The 20316-nt window shown below is 47.4% G+C and overlaps 1 protein-coding gene across 1 annotated transcript in view; it reads right to left on the minus strand.

Moving 5' to 3' along the window:
• Window positions 1-20316, minus strand: part of LOC309547132 (scaffold attachment factor B1-like) — a 119083-nt gene that overhangs the window by 29674 nt on the left and 69093 nt on the right. The window contains exons 12-14 of the mRNA XM_082246922.1: window positions 9813-9950; window positions 9175-9214; window positions 8974-9068 (exon numbers count right to left, since the gene is read on the minus strand). Coding sequence (XP_082103048.1) covers window positions 8974-9068; window positions 9175-9214; window positions 9813-9950 — 273 coding nt within the window. The remainder of the gene's footprint in view (window positions 1-8973; window positions 9069-9174; window positions 9215-9812; window positions 9951-20316) is intronic.

A 20316-nucleotide genomic window follows, 5' to 3' on the forward strand; every position in this document is an offset into this window, starting at 1 on the left:
TAAAAGTGCTATTGACATGAAATGTTTACCACGTCTAACAACCCATGCCCTCTATACATAAAATTAAAACAAAACAAATACGTTCAAAAATTATGTGTAAAAAAAAAAAAAAAAAATGGAATGACAGGGAAAAAAGTATTGAACATGCTAACTGAAATGTATTTAATACTTTGTACAAAATCCTTTTGTTAGTAATGACAGCTTAACCGCTTGCCGCCCGCCCGCCGTCATATGACCATTATCCTGGGCCGCCGTCATATGACGGCGGCACTTTAAGCAGGGCAGGCGCGCGATCGCGTGCGCGCCGCCCTGCACTGCCGGTGTCGGGGTGTCCCCGGGACACCCCCCGTCACCGGCAGGGGGGAACAGCCAATGGGCGTGGCTGTTTCCCACGTGATCGGCTGTGTTCCAATGACACAGCCGATCACAATGAAGGCGCCCACTAGATGACCGCGCATGCGCGATCGGGAGCGCGCAGCGCGGTCATGTCGGTGGCACTGTGTTCCGTAGGAACACAGCTGTCACCGGCGGTAGTAAACAGTCACTGACAGTGACTGTTTACTATGTGATCGGCTGTGAATCCATTCACAGCCGATCAGAAAATGTAAACAAAGAGCAGTAACTCAGTGTTACTAGCTCTTCTCTCCTCATACAGTTTCTAGTGTGAGGAGAGCAGAGCTAGAAATAGTGAGTTACTGCTCTGTACACATGTCACAAAGTAAAAATCACACTAATAAAGGTCCCCACACAGTCCTCAGCCCCCCCCAATGTCACCTGTCACCCAACAGTCACCTCATCAGTGCCCAGAAATTGACACCCATAACGTTCACATGTGAGCGCAGCGATCGCAGGCAGAATCACTGCGATTCTGCCCGCGATCCGGAAATCATTGCAAATCCCTAGACGCCTGTGCGTTGCCCCTGATTTGCAATAGCACCCCAAACGCTGTGCGATGTTGCCGCCATTTCCGCCTGCCGAATCGTGGTAACATCCCGCAAACATCGCATGACGCCCAAAAAAGGTACAAGAGTTTCTTTGGAGCGTCATGCGTTGTTTGCGCGATGTTACCGCGATTCGGCAGGCGGAAATCGCAGCAACATCGCACAGCATTTGGGGTGCTATTGCAAATCACGGGCAACGCACAGGCGCCCCGCGATTTGCAATGATTTCTGGATCACGGGCAGAATCGCAGTGATTCTGACCGTGATCGCTACGCTCACATGTGAACATAGCCTAAAGTTCACCGGTCACCAGAGACTGCCATCAGTACCGCCATGCACCATCGCCCGTCACCTGTCACCCATCAGTGACCATCGCCCGTCACCTGTCACCCCATCAATCACCGTCACCTGTCACCCCATCAGTCATCGTCACTTGACACCCCATCAGTGATCGTCACATGTCACCCCGTCAGTGACTGTCATCTGTCACCCCATCAATCATCGTCATCTGTCACCCCATCAATCATGGTCACCTGTCACCCCCATCAGTCATCGTCACCTGTCACCCCATCAGTCATCGTCCCCTGTCACCCCATCAGTCATCGTCACCTGTCACCCCATCAGTCATCGTCACCTGTTTGCCATATACATGCAATCACTTACTGACCGCCTAACGACTATATGCGTCGGCCATTAAAAGCTAAATACTGGGGTTAAGGGCAGCAGATAGCCCCCATAACCCCGGTATTTTTTGAAACGGCGGGCGGTCGGCTTTCAGATAAGGGTGGTCCCAGTGGCGGATTCGCCGCGGAATTACCCTTACGGTGCAGGGAAAGAGGTGCCCCCCCCCCCTCCTGCCGCGTCCCAGACGTTTTCCCAGCTTACCGGACCCGCCGGCAGCGGGGAAAACTATCCGGTCCCGGATCCTCAGAGACAGGAAGTCGAGTGAGGGCAAGATGGCCCTCACTCAACTCTATGGTCTTGGAGGACCGGAGCTACGTCAAAAGACGTTGCCTAGCAACCGGTTTAAAGGGCCGCTTTTTTTTTTTCCCTCTTTCACCAATTTTTTTTTTTTTTAGTGTAGTTGTGAGGTGTGAGGTCTTTTTGACCCCAGATCTCACAATAAAGAGGACCTGTCATGCCTATTTCTATTACAAGGGATGTTTACATTCCTTGTAATAGGAATAAAAATGATCAAAACATTTTTTTTTTTTTAAACTGTGTAAAAATAAAAAAATAATAAATAAAATAGGAAAAAAAAAAAAAATTAAAGCGCCCTGTCCCCGTTAGCTTGCGTGCAGAAGCAAACGCATACGCAAGTCCCGCCCACATATGTAAACGGTGTTCAAACCATACATGTGAGGTATCGCCGCGATCGTTAGAGCGAGTGCAATAATTTGAGCCCTAGACCTCCTCTGTAACTCTAAGCTAGTAACCTGCAGAAATTTTTAAAATGTTGCCTATGGGGATTTTTAAGTACCAATGTTTGGCGCCATTCTGTGAGCATGCGCAATTTTGAAGCATGACATGTTGGGTATCTAATTACTCGGCGTAACATTATCTTTCATATTATGGAAAAAAATTGGGCTAAATTTACTGTTTTCTTTTTTTTTAGTTCAAAAAAGTGAATTTTTTTAAAAAAAAATCGCATTTGGAAGACTGCTGCGCAAATATGGTGTGATAAAAAATATTGCAACGATCTCCATTTTATTCTCTAGGGTCTCTGCTAAAAAAAAATATATAATGTTTGGGGGTTCAAAGTAGTTTTCTAGCAAAAAAAATTATTTTAGCTCGTAAACACCAAGTGTCAAAAATAGGCCCAGTCTTAAAGTGGATAAATGGACAACTTTGTGTAAAGCGCTACTTGGATGTGAGGCCTATGTATGTGGCCAGGCTGTGAAAAAGTGTTACACATGTGGTATCGCCATACTCAGGAGGAATAGCAGAATGTATTTTGGGGTGCAAGTTTTGCTATGTACATGCGATGTGTTAGAAATATTGCATAAATGGACAGCTTTGTGTAAAAAAAAATGTGTTCATTTTCTTTCCACATTTTCCAAAAACTTGTGGAAAAAAATGACATATTCAAAAGACTCATTATGCCTCAAAAATTATACGTTGGGCTGTTTGCTTTCCAAAATGGGGTCATTTTATGGGGGTTTCCATTGTCCTGGTGCTCCAGGGCCTTCAAAAGTGCAAAAGGTTGTCAGGAAATATGTGTAATTTGTGCTCCTAGAATGCCGGACGCTGCTACTCGGATGTTAGGCCTCTGTATGTGGCCAGGCTGTGAAAAAGTCTCACACATGTGGTATCGCCATACTCAGGCGGAGTAGTAGAATGTGTTTTGGGGTGTAGTTGCAAGTATACATGTGCTGTGTGAGAGAAATAACCTGTTAATACGGCAATTTGTAAAAAAAAAAAAAAAAAAATCTTCATTTTGCAAAGCATTGTGGGAAAAAATTACAACTTCAAAAAACTCATCATGCCCCTTATTAAATACCTTGGAATGTCTACTTTCCAAAAAGGGGTAATTCGGGGGGTATTTGTACTTTCCTGACCTTTTATTGTCTCAAGAAATGAGATAGGCCTTCAGTACATCAGGTGTGATCAAGTGTGATCAATTTTCAATGAATAGCACCATAACTTGTGGACTCTATAACTTTCACAAAGACCAAATAATATACACTTATTTGGGTTTTTTTTTACCAAAGATAAGTAGCAGTATAAATTTTGGCCAAAATTTGTGAAGAAAAATGACTAATTTGCAAAATTTTATGACAGAAACAAAGAAAAATGCGTTTTTTCACGATATTTTCAGTCTTTTTTTATTTATAGCACAAAAAATAAACAACCCAGTATTGATCAAATACCATCAAAAGAAAGCTCTATTTGTGTGAAAAAAAGGACACAATTTTTGTATGGGTACAGTGTTGCATGACTGAGTAATTCTCAGTCAAAGTGTGAGAGCGCTGAAAGCTGAAAATCGGTCTAGGCAGGAAGGGGGTGAAAGTGCACTGTAGGCAAGTGGTTAAAGACACCCCCTGTATGAAGAAACTAGTCGCTTGCTGTGATCATCTGGTCGGGTATAGGAGCCATCTACAAACACATCCTCTGCATCAGGAAAGGGAACACTTTGCAGGGTGGGGCGGGGGCTGGTAGCTATGTGAATACGTTCTGCACATGTATGTACTGGTGTGACCCCTTTCTACTTTTCACTTGCATTGCTCAGGTGCGATTTTGGCCCATTCTTCCACACAAATGGTCTTCAAATCTTGACGGTCCCATGGTCCTATTCTATGAATTCTGATCTTTAGTTCTTTCCATAGATTTTCTACTGGATTCAAGTCGGGTGTTTGGCTGGGCAGTTCTAGCAGCTTTATTTTCTCTCTTTGAAACCAATTGAGAGCTTCCTTGGCTTTGTGTTTGGGAATCATCATTTTGCTGAAATGTCCACCCTTGTTTCATCTTCATCATCATCCTGGTAGATGGCGGCAGATTTTTATCAAGAACGCCTTGGTACATTTTTCCATTAATCCTTTCTTCAATGATATGAAGTTTGAGGTTACCATAGGCTGAAAAACAGCCCGACACAGATATTCCCACCTTCAAACTTCTGTTAAGGTGTTTTTAGGGTGATGTGCTTTGCCATTTTACCTCCAAAGACGGTATTATTGCATCCAAAGAGTTCAATTTTGGTCTCATCTGACCAGACTATATTCTCCCAGTATTTTACAGGCTTGTCTAAATGTTGTGCAGCAAACTTTAAATGAGTTTCAGCATGCTTTTTCTTCAGCAATGGAGTTTTGCGTGGTGAGCGTGTATACAGGCTACAGCGGTTGAACGCATTAAAAAAAAAAAAAAAATTGTACCTGCTAATGCCAGGTCTTTCTGGATTTCATTACACAACTAAAATTTTTGAACTGACCCTAGCTATAGAAAACAAGCAAGCGAGGGTGCAGCTGCAGCGATCCACACCAAGAAATGTACAATTTCCCCGTACGATGATAGATCTTCCTAGATGTCGACTTCCTGGCCTTCAAAAGTGTAGGAATCACCGAATCAGAAAGACCTCTATCCCTCAACACCTTGCTTTCAACAGCCAAGCCGTTAAAGCCAGCAACCGTAAAGCAGGATAGAAGGTCAGTCATTGAGATAGTAGATCTTTCCGCAAAGGAAGACGCCATGGATGATCCATGACCATTTTTACCAGCTCTGCGTACCAAGACCGCCGACGGCAGTCTGGTGCCACCAGAACGACCATCGCCACCCTGCGAAGAAACCTTGGCAAGAGAACAAGCGGAGGGAAGACATAGATCAGGCAATTCAGACTCCAAGGAGCCACCAGAGCATCTGTGGCGTCAGCCAGAGGATCCAGAGACCTGGCCACAAACCTCTGAACTGGTCTGTTGAGGAGAGATGCAAACCGGTCTACCTCTGGAGTCCCACACCAGGCACAGGAGATGAAACACCTCCGGATGCAGGGACCACTCCCACCGATCAACACCTGACGACTCCGGTAATCCACCTGGCAATTCTCCACACCGGGATGTGGACTGCGGAAAGAACCGGGACTGTGTTCCAACCATACCAGAATCTTGGTCACCTCCTTGGCCGCCAGAGCACTCCTGGTGCCCCCTTGATGATTGATGAAATCCACGGCCATGGCAGTGTAGCCGACTCGTCCAGTGAAGCAGGCAGAGCTTGATTGCTCAAGTCCCCTGAGCACAGAGCTTCCCCAGCACTCCACCCCAGCCTGATAGGCTTGCGTCCGTGGGGACCACCATCCAAAACACTGGCAGGAAGGACTTGCCATGGCACAGGACAGGTGACTGGATCCACCAAGAGAGCAGACGTCGTGAGATGGCTCAACCGAATCTTCTGGTCCAATGACCAAGGATCTCTGTTCCATTGTGACAGAATCTTTCTGTTGTCTCACACGAGACAATTGCAAACTGGACTGCTTCGAAGGTCGAGACCATCAGACCCAGGGTCCTCATGCAAGCCCGCAAGGAGAACTGATCGGCCTCCATCAGTGGACCGCCCTTTGCAACTTCTGAAGCTTGTCCAAGGGAAGGAAGACCCGCCCCAGAGCAGAGTCGAGGATCAGCCCCAGAGAGGTGACCTGCACAGATGGAGTAAGGGCAGATTTGGTGACATGGAAGGTCCACTCGAAGTCCTGAAGGGTCCAAATTGTGATGGACGTGTTTTGCGAGCAGTTTCCCATTCAGATCTGCTGGACAACAGGTGATCATCCAGATACCCCAAAATAGAGATACCTCGTTGATGCAACAAGGCCAGCAAAGGGGCTAGGACCTTGGTAAAACTCTGGGAGCAGAGACGAGACCAAAGGGCAACACCACAAATTGAAAGTGGTCCTCTGCGACCGCGAGGCGGAGGAATCCCTGACGTCCCTTGAACATGGGGACATGGCGATACGCTTCTTTGAGATCGATGGAAGCCAGAAAATCCACCTGATTCAAAGACGCCACCACCGACCGAATGGACTCCATTCGGAATTTCTGTACCCGCACAAATCGGCAGTTCAGAGCCTTGAGGTCCAGGATTGGACGCACCTTGCCCTCCTTTCCGGGCACAGTGAACAGGTTTGAATAGAGGCCTGGAGAGCAATCCTGTTGGGGAACTGGCACAAATCACCCCTTGAGCCAGGAGATCTCTCACAGCCTCCCGCAGATCCTTCAAACGCTCCGGAGACAGGTGAAGATTTGACTGAAAAATACCTGTCCCCTGGCCGGGACCAGAATTCGATCTTGTATCCGATACAAACCAGTTCGCGAACCCATCTGTCCTGAATGAAGTCCAGAGTTCTTGAAAGAAGCGCAGACGTCCCCCCACCCCCAAGATGGGTGAGGACGCCCCTTCATGCTGAAGAGGACTTGTCTTCAGCACCGGACTGACCGGCCTTGGGACTTCCCCCCCCCCAGGGTTTCTTAGCACCGACAGAAGTTCTGAACGGCTTACCTTTTTCTTGCACCGGGAAACACGAAAAAAACGCTTATGAGCAAAAAAGGAGGGACACCACTTAGGACGGGGTGTCTTACCCTTGGAGGATTGAGGAAAAAGAGTACTTTTCCCGCCAGTCAGGCCCTTGATCAACTCATCCAATGAGATGTCAAACAACCTGTCTCCCAGAAAGGGGAGATCAGCTAAGGCTTTTTAAGAAGCTTAATCAGCCGACCAGCTCTTCAACCAGACCATGCGTCTTAAAACAATGCCCACGGCCGAGACCCTGGCGACCAGGGGAGCCGCATCCAAAGACGCATCACACAGGAACACCAGAGCCTGGATCACCTGGTCCAACAGTTCCAACTTTCGAAATGGAACCCGCCAGCACGTGAAGATGGCGGGAAAGGGATTCCACCCGCCTGTCCACTAGATCAGTAAAAATGACCACAAGTACAGCACCAGGGCTACACAAAGATGGATGCCCATAAAAAACAATAGGAAGCTGCAGGGAAAACGGCTGCCCCATACAAGTCTATGGGGAAAAAAATTATATTGCCCACACCTAAGATGGTGGCGCCCACGGCTAGGGACCGACACATGAAGGCCTCAGGAACCACAACAGGGACAAGCAAGCCCAAGGTACCATGGTGTGCGCGCGCACACACACACACAACCCCCCACATCCCCCAAGGCCAGCAGGGGCAACGGGACACTCACCATAGCATGGACCGAGTGGGCTCCGCTCCAGGCAGACTGCCTCCGACCTGAAGTAGGGGTGCTGCCAGCCGAGGGGTAGGCTGCGACCTCCAAGATGACCACAGCCTTGCTAAAGAAGCAGAGGGTAAAGGTGATGACTGGCCAAGCATGTCGCCAGACCTAACCCCTAATGAGCATCTGTGGGGCATCCTCAAACTGAAGGTAAAGGAGCGCAAGGTCTCTTAACATCCACAAGCTCAGTGATGTCATCATGGAGTGGAAGAGGACTCCAGTGGCAACCTGTGAAGCTCTGGTGAACTCCATGCCCAAAAGGGTTAAGGCAGTGCTGGAAAATAATGGTGGCCACACAAAATATTGATACTTTGGGCACAATTTGGACATTGTCACTTAGGGGTGTACTCACTTTTGTTGCCAGCGGTTTATACATGAAAGGCTGTGTTGAGTTATTTTGAGGGGGCAGAAAATTTACAGTTATACAAGCTGTACACTTACTACTTAAATTGTAGCAAAGTGTCATTTCTTCAGTGTTGTCACATGAAAACATTCAATACAATATAGTCACAAAAATGTGAGGGGATCCCATCCCAAGTATGCAATCTCCTTACTCTCAGCTCCTCCTGTGTCCTTCCTTTCAAAAGACCCGCCTCTGGCCGGCGGCCCGCCTCCCTGTGATGTCACTACTATTACGATGTGCATGAATGAACTAACACACCGGGCGGGCGAGCGGCCGCGAATAGCTATAACTATGCGAGCCCTTCACTTCCCTGTCAAAGGAGATAGCCGCCTGATAGGGAAGTGAAGCGCTCACTTAGTTACAGCTATTAGCGGCCGCTCGCCCGCCTATCCGGTGTGTTAGTTCATGCATGCACATCGTAGTAGTAGTGGCATCACCGGGAGGCGGGGTGCCGGCAAGAGGCGGGTCTTTTGAAACCTGCGCTGGCCATCTTTAACCCATTTTCGGCCGGAATGGAATAAGCCCATTTCAGCTGAAAATTTCTGTGCACCACTCATTACACACACACACATATATATATATATATATATATATATATATATATATACACACACATACATATACATACACATACACACACACACATATACACACACACAAATATATTACACACACGCATACAACCATTTATAAATGACCATTCTTCTTGTGAGGTCAGGTGCCCATCCCCAAAAATACCCATACAAGTTCAAAATAGGTAAAGAGGAGCTTGTGGGTTGAAGAAACCGCATTTTATTATCAGGGTTTTCAAAGAAACCAAGCTGCTTTGACTTCTCTCCGCTGTAAAACCTGTCTCCAAAACTGTCAGTGCTATGTAAAATTAGCGAAATGACAAACCTTCCTGGTGGTGGGGCAGCTCTTCCATCATCTGCACGCCTATCATAATCTCCCCACCCATCACGCTGATCTCTCCCATGCCGATCTGAGTAATTCTACAGGAAAAAAAAAGGGGGGAAATATTAGACCACTAGTAGAAAAAAAAGTGAGGGGGTGGGGGATGGGTCGGCAAAAATTCTCTTACAGTTTTAATACACCTACCATATCTCTGCCACCCATGCCAGACCTTGAATCATCCCTTCTGAAAAAGAAAAAATGTTTTATGAGACACACAGGGACAAAAGCATTAATGCAGGTAACCACCTAGGGTCTTGTTCACAAGGGCAGTGAGTTTGCAGGTGTTTAGAAGGGGATACTGTAGCTTTCTGAATGCCTCCTCCCTCCCTTCTACCTCAAGTGGGATACTGTATTGCTAAAATGTGCCACAATCACATGCCAAGCAACTGGTATGCAGGGTTCCTTTGACTTAATTTGCATATTCTTAAAAGTGCACTGCCTCCCAAATGTGACGTTTAATTATAGGATAAGTGCACTTTTTTGATAAAAAATAAAATGCACAATTTTTATAAGGACCAATTACTGTATTAGTGTCACTTGTCCCCAAAAAGTGTAAAAAGTGTCACTGTCCAAATGTCCGCAATATCGCAGTCCCGCTATAATCTGGAACTTTGAAAGCAGGACGACTTTCAAAAAGTAGGAAAGTCATAGAAGGTATATCCATATCTAGGAGACAGGCATATTATATAGAAGCAGATAGGCCACCACAATGAAGATCTGAATCTGGAGCCCAGTAGGACTATGAAAAAAAAAGAAAAAAAAATCCAAATAATTTAACTTACCTGTCCATGTGCATATGATCCATATATCGGCCCCGATCTCGATTCTCAAAATCATGAAATCTGTCTGGTCTTCCAAAATCTCGATACCGATCATCCAAAGCCATTCGTTTTGAATCCGGCCAGTATGGCTCATCTCTCCTGAACACACACGAAAAAATAAATAAATAAAAAAAAACAGCCTAGTTTTAATGCATCGCTGTCGTAATATTACAGGTTTGCTCGCTTTGGACAACTTTTTTTTTTTTTTTTTTTTAAGTTAAATATAAAGAAAAATGGATTTGTCTTGCCGTAAAATCTATTTCTCTGATGCTCATTGACGAACACCACACCCGCCCCTCTATTGAGTTGGGGGGTATTTTTCTTCTGACACTGCTTGCAACTAAACTGAATGCACTAAAGCAGTAATTGAAGTATACCCCCTGGGACTGCCCCATAGGCGTGGTAACGCTTTCCTGCCTAGTGTCCTACTCCTGTAGGGGGCAGCATAACCCAGTTTTTCTGGAGCGGTGTCCGTCAATGAACGAAAGCGAAAAGGATTTTATGGTAAGATAAAAATCTATTTTTTCTCTTTCGATCATTGACGGACACAGCTCTAGTATGTTCCTGACCACTGGGACGTCTCAAAACAGTGTCAAACATGAGGGGTGGGAAAAACAGCAGAAAAAATTCCTAAACCTAGCCAACCAGGTAACATGAAGCTAAAACAGGAACAACTGGAGCTCACCTGAAAACAATTCACCCTCAAAGATGCCAACCCCTTGCGAGGTCCATCCGTATGGACAAAAGGCGAGTCCGATTTCCTAAACTACTCGGTTGCCGCCAGGTACACCCGATCGCCCGAACCACACCTAGAGAACCCAAGGCAATCTCCTTAGGATGCTTAGGTCACAGGGAAGGCAACACAATGTCTTTATTCAAATGGAAATCAGACAACCTTCAGACAGAACGACTGACAAGGGCGAAGCACCACTATCTCTGTGAGCCACCAATAAGGTGAACGAAAAGACAAAGCTGCCAGCTCGGACACCCTGCGTGCATTAGTAAATCACCAATAAGAATGCAACCTTCTGGGACAATGTAAGCAGAGGAATCTTGCAAATATTTTCAAAAAGGCAGCGAGGCCATGGAGACCGCACAGGCAGAGCCAAGTGGCGAACCCCTTAAAAAAAGTTGCGAACCAAGGAACGCGTACCTTACGGACATTGAAAGAAAAAAAAAAATCGCCTAGTCGAAACCTGGCCCTTGATGGTACCCAAGGCCATGAGCTGTTACACACCTCTTTGGAGGAACCCCAAAATTCGAGCCACTGAAAAATGAGAAACCCCCAGAGACTCACACCACACAATATACAAATCCCAGACGCAAATGGTAAATCTTTCTAGAGGTAGATTTTCTAGCCTTCAATAGCGTTGTAATCACAGAGTCAGACAACCCCCTATCCTTCAGCACCTGGCTTTCAACAGCCAAACTGGTAAATCCAGGGACTGTAAAGCAGAATGAAAGATCGGCCCTTGGGCCAACAGGTCTTCCCTGAAAGGGAGTCGCCAAAGGTCATCGGCGACCAGCCGTACAAGATCCGCGTACCAAGACTGGCAAGGCCAGTCTGGGGCCACAAGGATGACCGGAATGCCTTCTGCCACGATCCTTTGCAGAAATCTGAGAAGAGGTTTGGGGGGGGGGGGGGGGGGGGGGCGTAAATCCGATGGTACTGCCCCCAAGAAGCCACCGGTGCATCCAAGACGTTGGCTAGAGGATCCCGACACCTTTCCATGAATCTTCGCACCTTCCTGTTAAGAGAGGACAACAAGTACACCTTGCGAGTTCCTCACCAGAGACACAGCTGTTGAAACCCCTCCGGATGAAGTGACCATTCTGTTTTGGTCCAAGGCCTGTCAACTGAGGCAATCCGACTGCCATTTTTCCACCCCTGGAATATGCAAAGCAGAGAGCTGGAACGAAATGTTCCGCCCACCTAAGAATGCTGGCTACTTCGAGCCGCTAGGACACTTTTTGGGCCCCATTGGTGATTGACATATGCCACGGCTGTGGCATTGTCCGATTGAATTGGTACCAGACACCCCGAAGACGAACCATCCAATGGACCAGACAGTCAGATCGCCCAAAGTTCCAGTATGTTGATCGGTAGTCTGGATTCCTCTAGAGTCCAAACCCCCTGAGCACAGTCCTTGCCCAAACCACCTCCCAACCCGGACAGGCTGGCATCCGTGGCGACCACTGTCCAGTACAGGGGAAGAAAGGATTTTCCCTGTCGAAGACCTGGAGAGCAAATATACCAGATCAGGCACCCTCTCATACCTTGGCTCAACAGGATCAGATTGTCCAGAGACTGGATTCTTGTCCCACTTGGTAAGAATCTTTTTGCAGAGGTCTCGTATGGAACTGTAAAAACGGAACTGCCTCGAAGGTGGAGAGCATCAGGTCCAGCACTTGTATACAAGTTCTAAGAGATGACCACCTGTTGGAAAACAGGAGCCGAATCGCATCCTGCCACATTTGGAGTCCCCCCCCCCCCCCCCCCCCGGAAGAAACACCTGGGCTGAGTCCAAGGTGAGGCCCATATAGTCCAGCTTGTTGGAGAGAACTAGAGCAGATTTTTGGAAATTCAGTGTCCATCCGAACTGTAAGGCTCGCACAGTAATAATAAAGATGTCCTTCAAAGCAGTTCGAGACTTGCAGAAGGAGATCGTCCAGGTACCCCAGTCCTGCAATCCCCCGCTGTTGCAACAGCACTAGCATTGGGGCCAAAACTTTTGTGAACACCCGAGGAACCAAGGGGTAACGCCACAAATTGATAGTTTTGCCGTGGGCGAGGTGCACTAAGAAAACGCTGATGACTGACAAATATTGGGAGATATGAAGGTAAATGTCCTGGATATTGAGAGCGGCCAGAAAATCCCCTTGATGAAGGGATGCCACAACCTTGCGAATGGACTCCATCCGGAATCTTTGTACCAGCACAAAGCGGTTCAAGGCCTTCAGGTCCAGGATTGAACTAACTTTGCCTTCCTTCCCGGGAACTGAAAACAGGTTTAATAAAACCCCTGAAAGTTTTGATTCTGGAACCCGTACAATGACCCCTTGTAAAAGTAAATCTTGCACTGCCCCGAGGAGACCGCGCAGACGATCTGAGTACAGACACAGGTTGGAAGGAAAGAACCTTGCCGGAGGTGAAGACCAAAACTCGATTGTATAAGCCAGACCGAATCAGCTCGTGGACCCACCTGTCTTGAAGGAGGTCCACGGATCCGGAAAGAAATGAAGACGTCCCCCGCCCCAGATACGGGTGAGGGCGCCTCTTCAGGCAGAAGAGGGCTTGTCTGCAGGGACCAGCTCTTGACTTACCAGACCAGGGCCTCTAAGGAACCCCCCCCCCCCACCGAGGGCTTTTGTCCTGAGATATGAAAGGGGCGCTTGTGAGCCGAGAAGCAAGGACCACGTTTGAGACGAGACTCCTTGCTCCTAGTAGCCTGCGGGAGAAGATTACTCCTCCTCCCCCCGTAAAACCCATAATCTTATCCATGGAAGCACTGAACAGGTGATCTCCTACAAAGATCAGGCAGGACCTTCTTGGAGGCCTGGTTCATGTGACAACACTGAATCCCTCTCTCCCTCCCTCCCCCTCTCTCAGGGAAGGATTGCGCCAGCTGTATTAGTGCCTGTAGCGTGGAGAGCGGTAACTACCGGCTTGCGCTCCACCTGGCTTCAGGGCGTGCGTTCCACCTGACACGCGTTTCGTCAGAGCACGTGACGTCTTCAGAGGTCACACGCTCTGACGAAACACGTGTCAAATGGAACTCACGCCGCACGCCCTGAAGCCAGGTGGTGCGCAAGCCGGTAGTCACCGCTCTCCCCACTACAGGCACTAATACAGCGGGCGTGATCCTTCTAAATTTTAACTTATTTGTACTGTGCATTTAATAAAACCCTTTTTAAAATGGTACTGCACTATTTGGAGCAATTATTTTTTACCCCAACCGGACCCTGAGGATCCAGCGCAATCAGGAAGGGGACCCCGGATCGTAGGGGACTACAAAGCCTACCATTTCTCCGGCCGAGGAGGCCACCAGGCTCTATAGGTCTTTTTACCATAAGGTAATTAAGATCCACAACATCTGGTGAGTTCACACCCCCACTATTCCCTAAAGTCACTCCAGAAGTATCGGCAGTTGGACCACTGGAGGACCCAGCAAAAGCACTTGCACTTTTCTCCCTTTTTGGCACGGAAGTTTATCTTATGCACTTAAGTCACATATGAACTTTGATTGGACTTATTTTGGCACTTACGGTATTTGCACTTTAATGGCACTTATGTGATTTGATACTTGATATTGTATGACTATTTATTGATTTTACACTGTATTATTGTGTGATACACCACCATCCAGTATATGGAATTTATTCAGTCATTAGTCACCAATTTTATTCAACGTTTTTGTATATTTATTTGACCTTACATATTTTATCCAGGTAATTGTTTACCCTGGTCCCCAACAGCAAGCGCTATAATAATCCCAACTACTTTGGGGTTTTTCTTTATTCATTCTATACTTATTTTATAGCAGCTGCTATCACCACCCCCTCCATTATTTATTTAATCACATCTACCACTCAACACCCCCCTCCTTGTAGGCCATCCATAGGTGCGAAGAATATACACCTATTGGAGTATTTTCTATTACCAGCCATGGTAAACATTTAACGGGGCCTTAGAGATTCTGCCCGCGCGGCAACCGGATTCCTAAAAGCCGGGGATTTTACCACCGGAAACTTGGTTGCCTTAGTCAACCTGGAAATAGGGAAGTGACTCCTCAAAAGGATACCAAACAGAAAAACATCTTGGGACAATCAAGGGTCATATTCAACGCACCAAGCACTTAGACAGATGTGTCAAAATAAGCTGGATAAGAACACCATAACCGCACAGGATGGCTTGTGGGTGACAAATGGAACAGATATGTCCACAGCAGCCTTGACTGCATCCTCCAACATAAATGGCTCCTGCATTGATATAATAAGTGCATCTACCAGCCCCCTCCAGAGAACCCCCCTGGAGGGACTGACCACCCCAGTGAGTACCCACGCCCCACACCGCATTCAGGGAAGTAGAGGAGGGGGCCCTTATTTACCGATCCAGCAAAGCGTGCGGGTAACACTCCCAGGACAGAACCTCATTGCCACTGGAGTGGAGGAGCCATCGACCAGAAGTAACGCTGCAACTCAGGTCGAGACCCGGTCGTATGCAACCTTGTGAGACATTTAACTGGCAGGTCAGCCCCAGCCCATTAGGGATAGGTTGCGGCCGACCGAGCGCAGAGCTACAGTCTCCACGTGCCTGCTAGACTGAGGGGACCACTGGAACTTCAATTGTCCAGCCCCTCACTCAGCCAGGCAGTTGCTAGAAGATCGCCACAGGAAAAAACCAGGAAGGAACCCAAAAACAAGCAGCATAAAAATAGGCAAAAGTGCCAGGACCTAGGGCCGGCAGGGAAGCTAGATCCTACTCCTGAACTAGGCAAACAAAAAGTAGCTAAGCAAAGAGGGGGAATTATGCCAGCTGAGAGCGGCGCACGGGGCGAAGCCAAGCTTGGGTCTTCTGCCTAGTCCTAATCCTTCAGAGGGCAGCATAACCCTATAGTACATAATATTGAGCTGTGTGTCAATGAACAGAAGATAAATACTGGTTGATCTTGCCAGAAATGCAGCTTGTCACTTTCTGTAAATTACTAATCCCCAAACCCCCATGTAATGGGGATGAAGTCATGCTTGGTGACAATGATGGCTTTATCAGCTTAAGTGAAATGAGCAAACGTAGACCCACACTAATAAAAGGTGGTGTGATATTCGCAGCATTAGCAAGTGTAGAAAATCCTAAACAAGGCCAACGCAGCCGCCTCATTTAAGGGCTCATAGTGTGAAATAATGGGACTTGACTTACCGTAAAATCCATTTCTCTGATATTTATTGACTGACAGCTTCCGATATTCATACCCATTGGGTTATACTGCCACCTACAGGAGTAGGACACTAGGCAGAAAAAAATTCTGGCTACACCCATGAGCAGTCCCAGGGGGTATACTCCCTCTGTTATAGCCACTCAGTTTTGTAAAACGTAGCGTCAGGAGAATACCAACTCTACAGGAGGGGTGGGTGCTGGGTCCGTCGATCATCAGAAAAATTGATTTTTACGGCAAGTCAAAACATCCCATTTTCTTTCGTTTGACTAACAGCTGGTATTCATAATCACTGGGATGTCCCAAAGCAGTGTTAAACATGAGGGGGTGGAAAAACTGAAAAATACCCCAAGGCTAAACATTAGCCAACCAGGCAACAGGTGTAACAAAGACAATCAGCGCAACTAGTCACTGTGTGTATACACTATAAATCTCTGGCTGCTTTCACTAAAAATGTGTTTTCACCATACATGTATATCAATAAATCACAAACAGTGCTGCACCAGATGTCTAACAATCCATTAAAAACATTTATATAATTTTTAAAAGTATTATGCACTAATAAAAAAAAAATCAAAATGTGTAGGTGAGAATTATAAAGTGCACTACAAATAGTCCATAGAAAAAAAATCAAACTTGATCCAGTGACATGCTCCTTCAGTGCTTGGACTGCAATACACTGGCTCAGTTATTGCTCCACCACCCGATCAATAAAGCCTCTCACCTTACATTCCGATCCGTGTTACCAGCGGGTAAGAAGAAGCAGTACCCCTTCTGGGGTTTATGAGTCAAGTGGAGATCTTTAGGTGGATACTCTCAAGCCAATGCATAAAGAAATGGCTCTCAATCCAGATAGGTCACAAGTGCATAAGAAAACGAAAAAGCAAATATAGTGATTGCCATATAAAAACTAGAACCGTTTATTATAAATTAGGCAACTTACAACAAAACAGGCACTTTAGCAGTGCGGGCTGTACAAGCAAACAATCTCTCGTAGCCACGATGTGATTCGACTAACCGGCTCCGCCGGACTGTAGGCCACAAGATAGATTGCGGTTTGCTTGTAAAGCCCACACTGCTGAAGTGCCTGTTTAGTAAGTTGCCTACTTTATTTAAAAAAAGTTAAGGTTCTAGTTTTTATACAGAGAGCACTCCATTTGTGTTTTAATTTCCTTATGCACCTGTGACATATGCGGATTGAGAGCCATTTCCTGATGCCTTGGCTTGAGAGTTTCCACCTACAGATCTCCACTTGACTCATTAACCTCAGAGGGGTACTGCTCATTCTGACCCGCTGGTAACACAGGGGTCGGAATGTAAGGGGAGAGGCTTTATTGCATGGGTGGTGGAGCAATCACTGAGCACTTTATTGCAGTCCCAAGCACTGAAGGTGGATGTCAATGGATCAAGTTTGAATTTCTTTTTTCTGTGGACTATTTGTAGTGCAATTTATAAATTACCACCACACTTGATAAGGGTTTTATTATTTATATTTTTTTATATTATGCACCGTTTTAAGGATTATTTTTGAGATCTGGCGCAGCACTGTTTTTGTAACCAGGCAACAGGGGCTCAACCAAGCAACCGGAGCCCATCTGAAAAAAACAATACACCCCCAGAGGATCAGGTCCTCAACAGCAGCCTGCAAAACCTTACGGCTGAAGAAAGCATCCGCAGATGCCAACACACCCACTTTATAAAACTTTGTAAAAGTGTGCACAAACGAACAGGTGGCTGCCTTGCAAACCTGCATCACTGGCGCCTGATGACGGAAGGCCCCGGAGGCACTAAGTACCCTACTGTGCGCCTTGACAGGGAAAGGAGGATCCTGACCCCTGATGGAATATGAGTGAACCACCGTCCATCTGATCCATCTGAAAATAGTCGCAGAGAAAGCGGGCAACCCTTTTTGGAGGTCCATTTGTGAACACAAAGTCTGACTTCCTGAATGACTCCGTAGCTGCCAGGTACACCCCAATTGCCCAGACCACATTTAAGGCATACAGAGCAATTTCCTTTGGATGTTTAGGCCTGGGACCTGGGACACAGGGAAGGCAACACGATATCTTCATTCAAAAAAGTCAGACAACCTTTGGAAGGAACAATGGACAGGAGCGAAGAACCACCTTATCCCTGTGAATCACCAAGTGAGGTGGATGACAGGATAATGCCACCTGTTCCAACACGCTGCACGCAAAAGTGACCACTAAAAAGGCCACCTTTTGGGACAATGTAAGCCAGGAATCTCCTGAATATTTGCAAAAGACGGCTTCTGCAGAGCTGAAAGCACCAAATTTAGATCTCAAGGCGGCAACAGAGTTGGCACTGGAGGGACCAAATGTCGGACATCCTGAAGAAAGGTATGAACCAGGAAGGGTGTGGCAGCCATTGGAAGAAGACTGCCAAGGCCGACACCTGGCCCTTGGTTGTACTCAAGGCCAATTTCTTTTCAATCCCCCCTTGAAGGAAGGTTAAGATCCGAGCCACCGAGAAGGAGCGAGGAGGAACACCAAGAGACTCAACGCAATGCACTTCAACGTACGATGGTAGATCTTCCTGGAAGTAGATATCCTAGCTTTTAACAGGGTAGGAATCCCCAAGTCAGATAAACCATTATCCTTCATCTGGCATTCAACAGCCAAGCCATCAAAGCCAGAGTCTGTAAAGCAGGATGGAAGATCAGTCCATGGGACGGAAGATCGGTCCTTGGGACAGAAGATCCTCCCCTGAGATGAAGCTTCCAAGGAACGTCGGCGACCAGCCGCACCCGATCGGCATACCAAGCCCAGTCCGAGGCAGAAGGGATTTCGGTCATCTTAGTAGCTCCGAAGTCTCGGCAGAAGATTGAGGGGGAAGGCGTAAATCAGCCGATATTGACCCCACTGAGCCACAAGTTCATCTATGGCGACCACGAGAGGATCCCTTGACCGAGCCACAAACCTCTGCAACCTGTTGAGTCGAGAACAGATCCACTTTAGGGGTGCCCCACCGGAGACCTAGCTGACGCAACACCTCTGGATGAAGAGACCACTCCTCGTGGTCCAACGCCTGCTGACAGATAATCCGCCTGCCAATTTCCCACCCCAGGAATGTGTACAGCGGACAGGGCTGGAATGAACCGTTCTGCCCACCTTAGTATGCCAGCTAACTCCAGAGCCGCCAGGACACTTGTGACCCCTTGATGATTCACACAAGCCACGGCTGTGGCATTGTCCAATTGAATGTGCACTGGACAACCCTGAAGATGATTCGTCCAATAATTCAGACTGTCTGATCACTAGGAGTTCCAAGACATTTATTGGTAGTCTGGATTCTTCCAGCATCCAGATCCCCTGAGCAGAATGCTTGCCAAGGATACCTCCCCAGCCAGACAGGCTGGCATCCGTGGGGATCACTGTCTAATGCAAGGGGAGGAAGGATTTTCCCAGCCGAAGCACAAAGCCACCATATCAAGGACTCCCACGTTTCCCGAGCCTGATCGATTTCCAGAGACTGGGTAGTCTTATTCCATTTGGTCAGAATATCCCTTTGCAGGGACCTCGTATGGAACCGCCTCAAAAGGTAGACACCATTAGGCCCAGAAACCACATGCAAGTCCGGAGGGACGATCATCTGTTGGACAGCAGGAGGCGAATTGCAGCCTGCAGTTTTTGGAGTTTGTCCAGAGGAAGGAGCACTCTGGCTAAGGCTGAGTCAGGCCCAGATAGTCCAGCTTTGTGGATGGAACCAGAGCAGAATTCTTAAGGTTCAGAATCCAGCCGAACTCCCACAGAGTACATATTGTTATCTCCAGGTTCTCCCCCAGAGCAGAGGGAGGGTGTCCAAGTAGCCGAGTACCATGATCCCCCGTTGGCGTAGCAAGGGGGCTAACTCTTTTGTGAAGACCCGAGGATCATAGGCGAGACCAAAGGGTAACGCCACAAACGGATAATGCTCCTCTCCCACAGCAAAGCAGAGAAAAAAACGTTGGCGACTGGCACATGTGAAGATAGGCATCCTGGATATTGATAGAGGCATCATAGGATAGCAGGGATGCTACCATTGTTCGAATGGACTCCATACTGAACTTCTGTACCCGCACAAAGCAGTTAAGTCCCCTTGAGCTCCAGGATTGGACACACTTTGCCTTCCTTCCTGAGGACTGAACAGGTTTGAGTAAACACCCTGACACCATTCCGTAGAACCGAGACAATCCCCCTAACTTGGAGGAACAGGTCGTGTACTGCCCCAAACAGGCGCAAATAGGAAGGAAAAAAACCTTGCCAGGGGACAAGAGCGAAACTCGGTCTTTTGACTTGGTGGACCCACTTGTCTGATTTGCGGAAACCAGCGAAGAGACATCCCCCACCCCCGATACTGGTGAGGACGTTGATGGAGCCTTGTCCACTGGTCTGGAGAAGCCCGATCTTGGCTTGCCAGACCAGGTTCGTTTGAATCCCCCAGAAAGGATTTAAGCCGTTGCTAGTCGACCCCGAGGAACAGAAAAACTTATGAGCTGAGGAGGGGGGCCCACGTGTACGACAAGGTTCCTT

Source organism: Pelophylax lessonae (assembly GCF_965119305.1).
Source record: "Pelophylax lessonae genome assembly, chromosome: 1".
NCBI classification, from domain to species: Eukaryota; Metazoa; Chordata; class Amphibia; order Anura; family Ranidae; genus Pelophylax; species Pelophylax lessonae.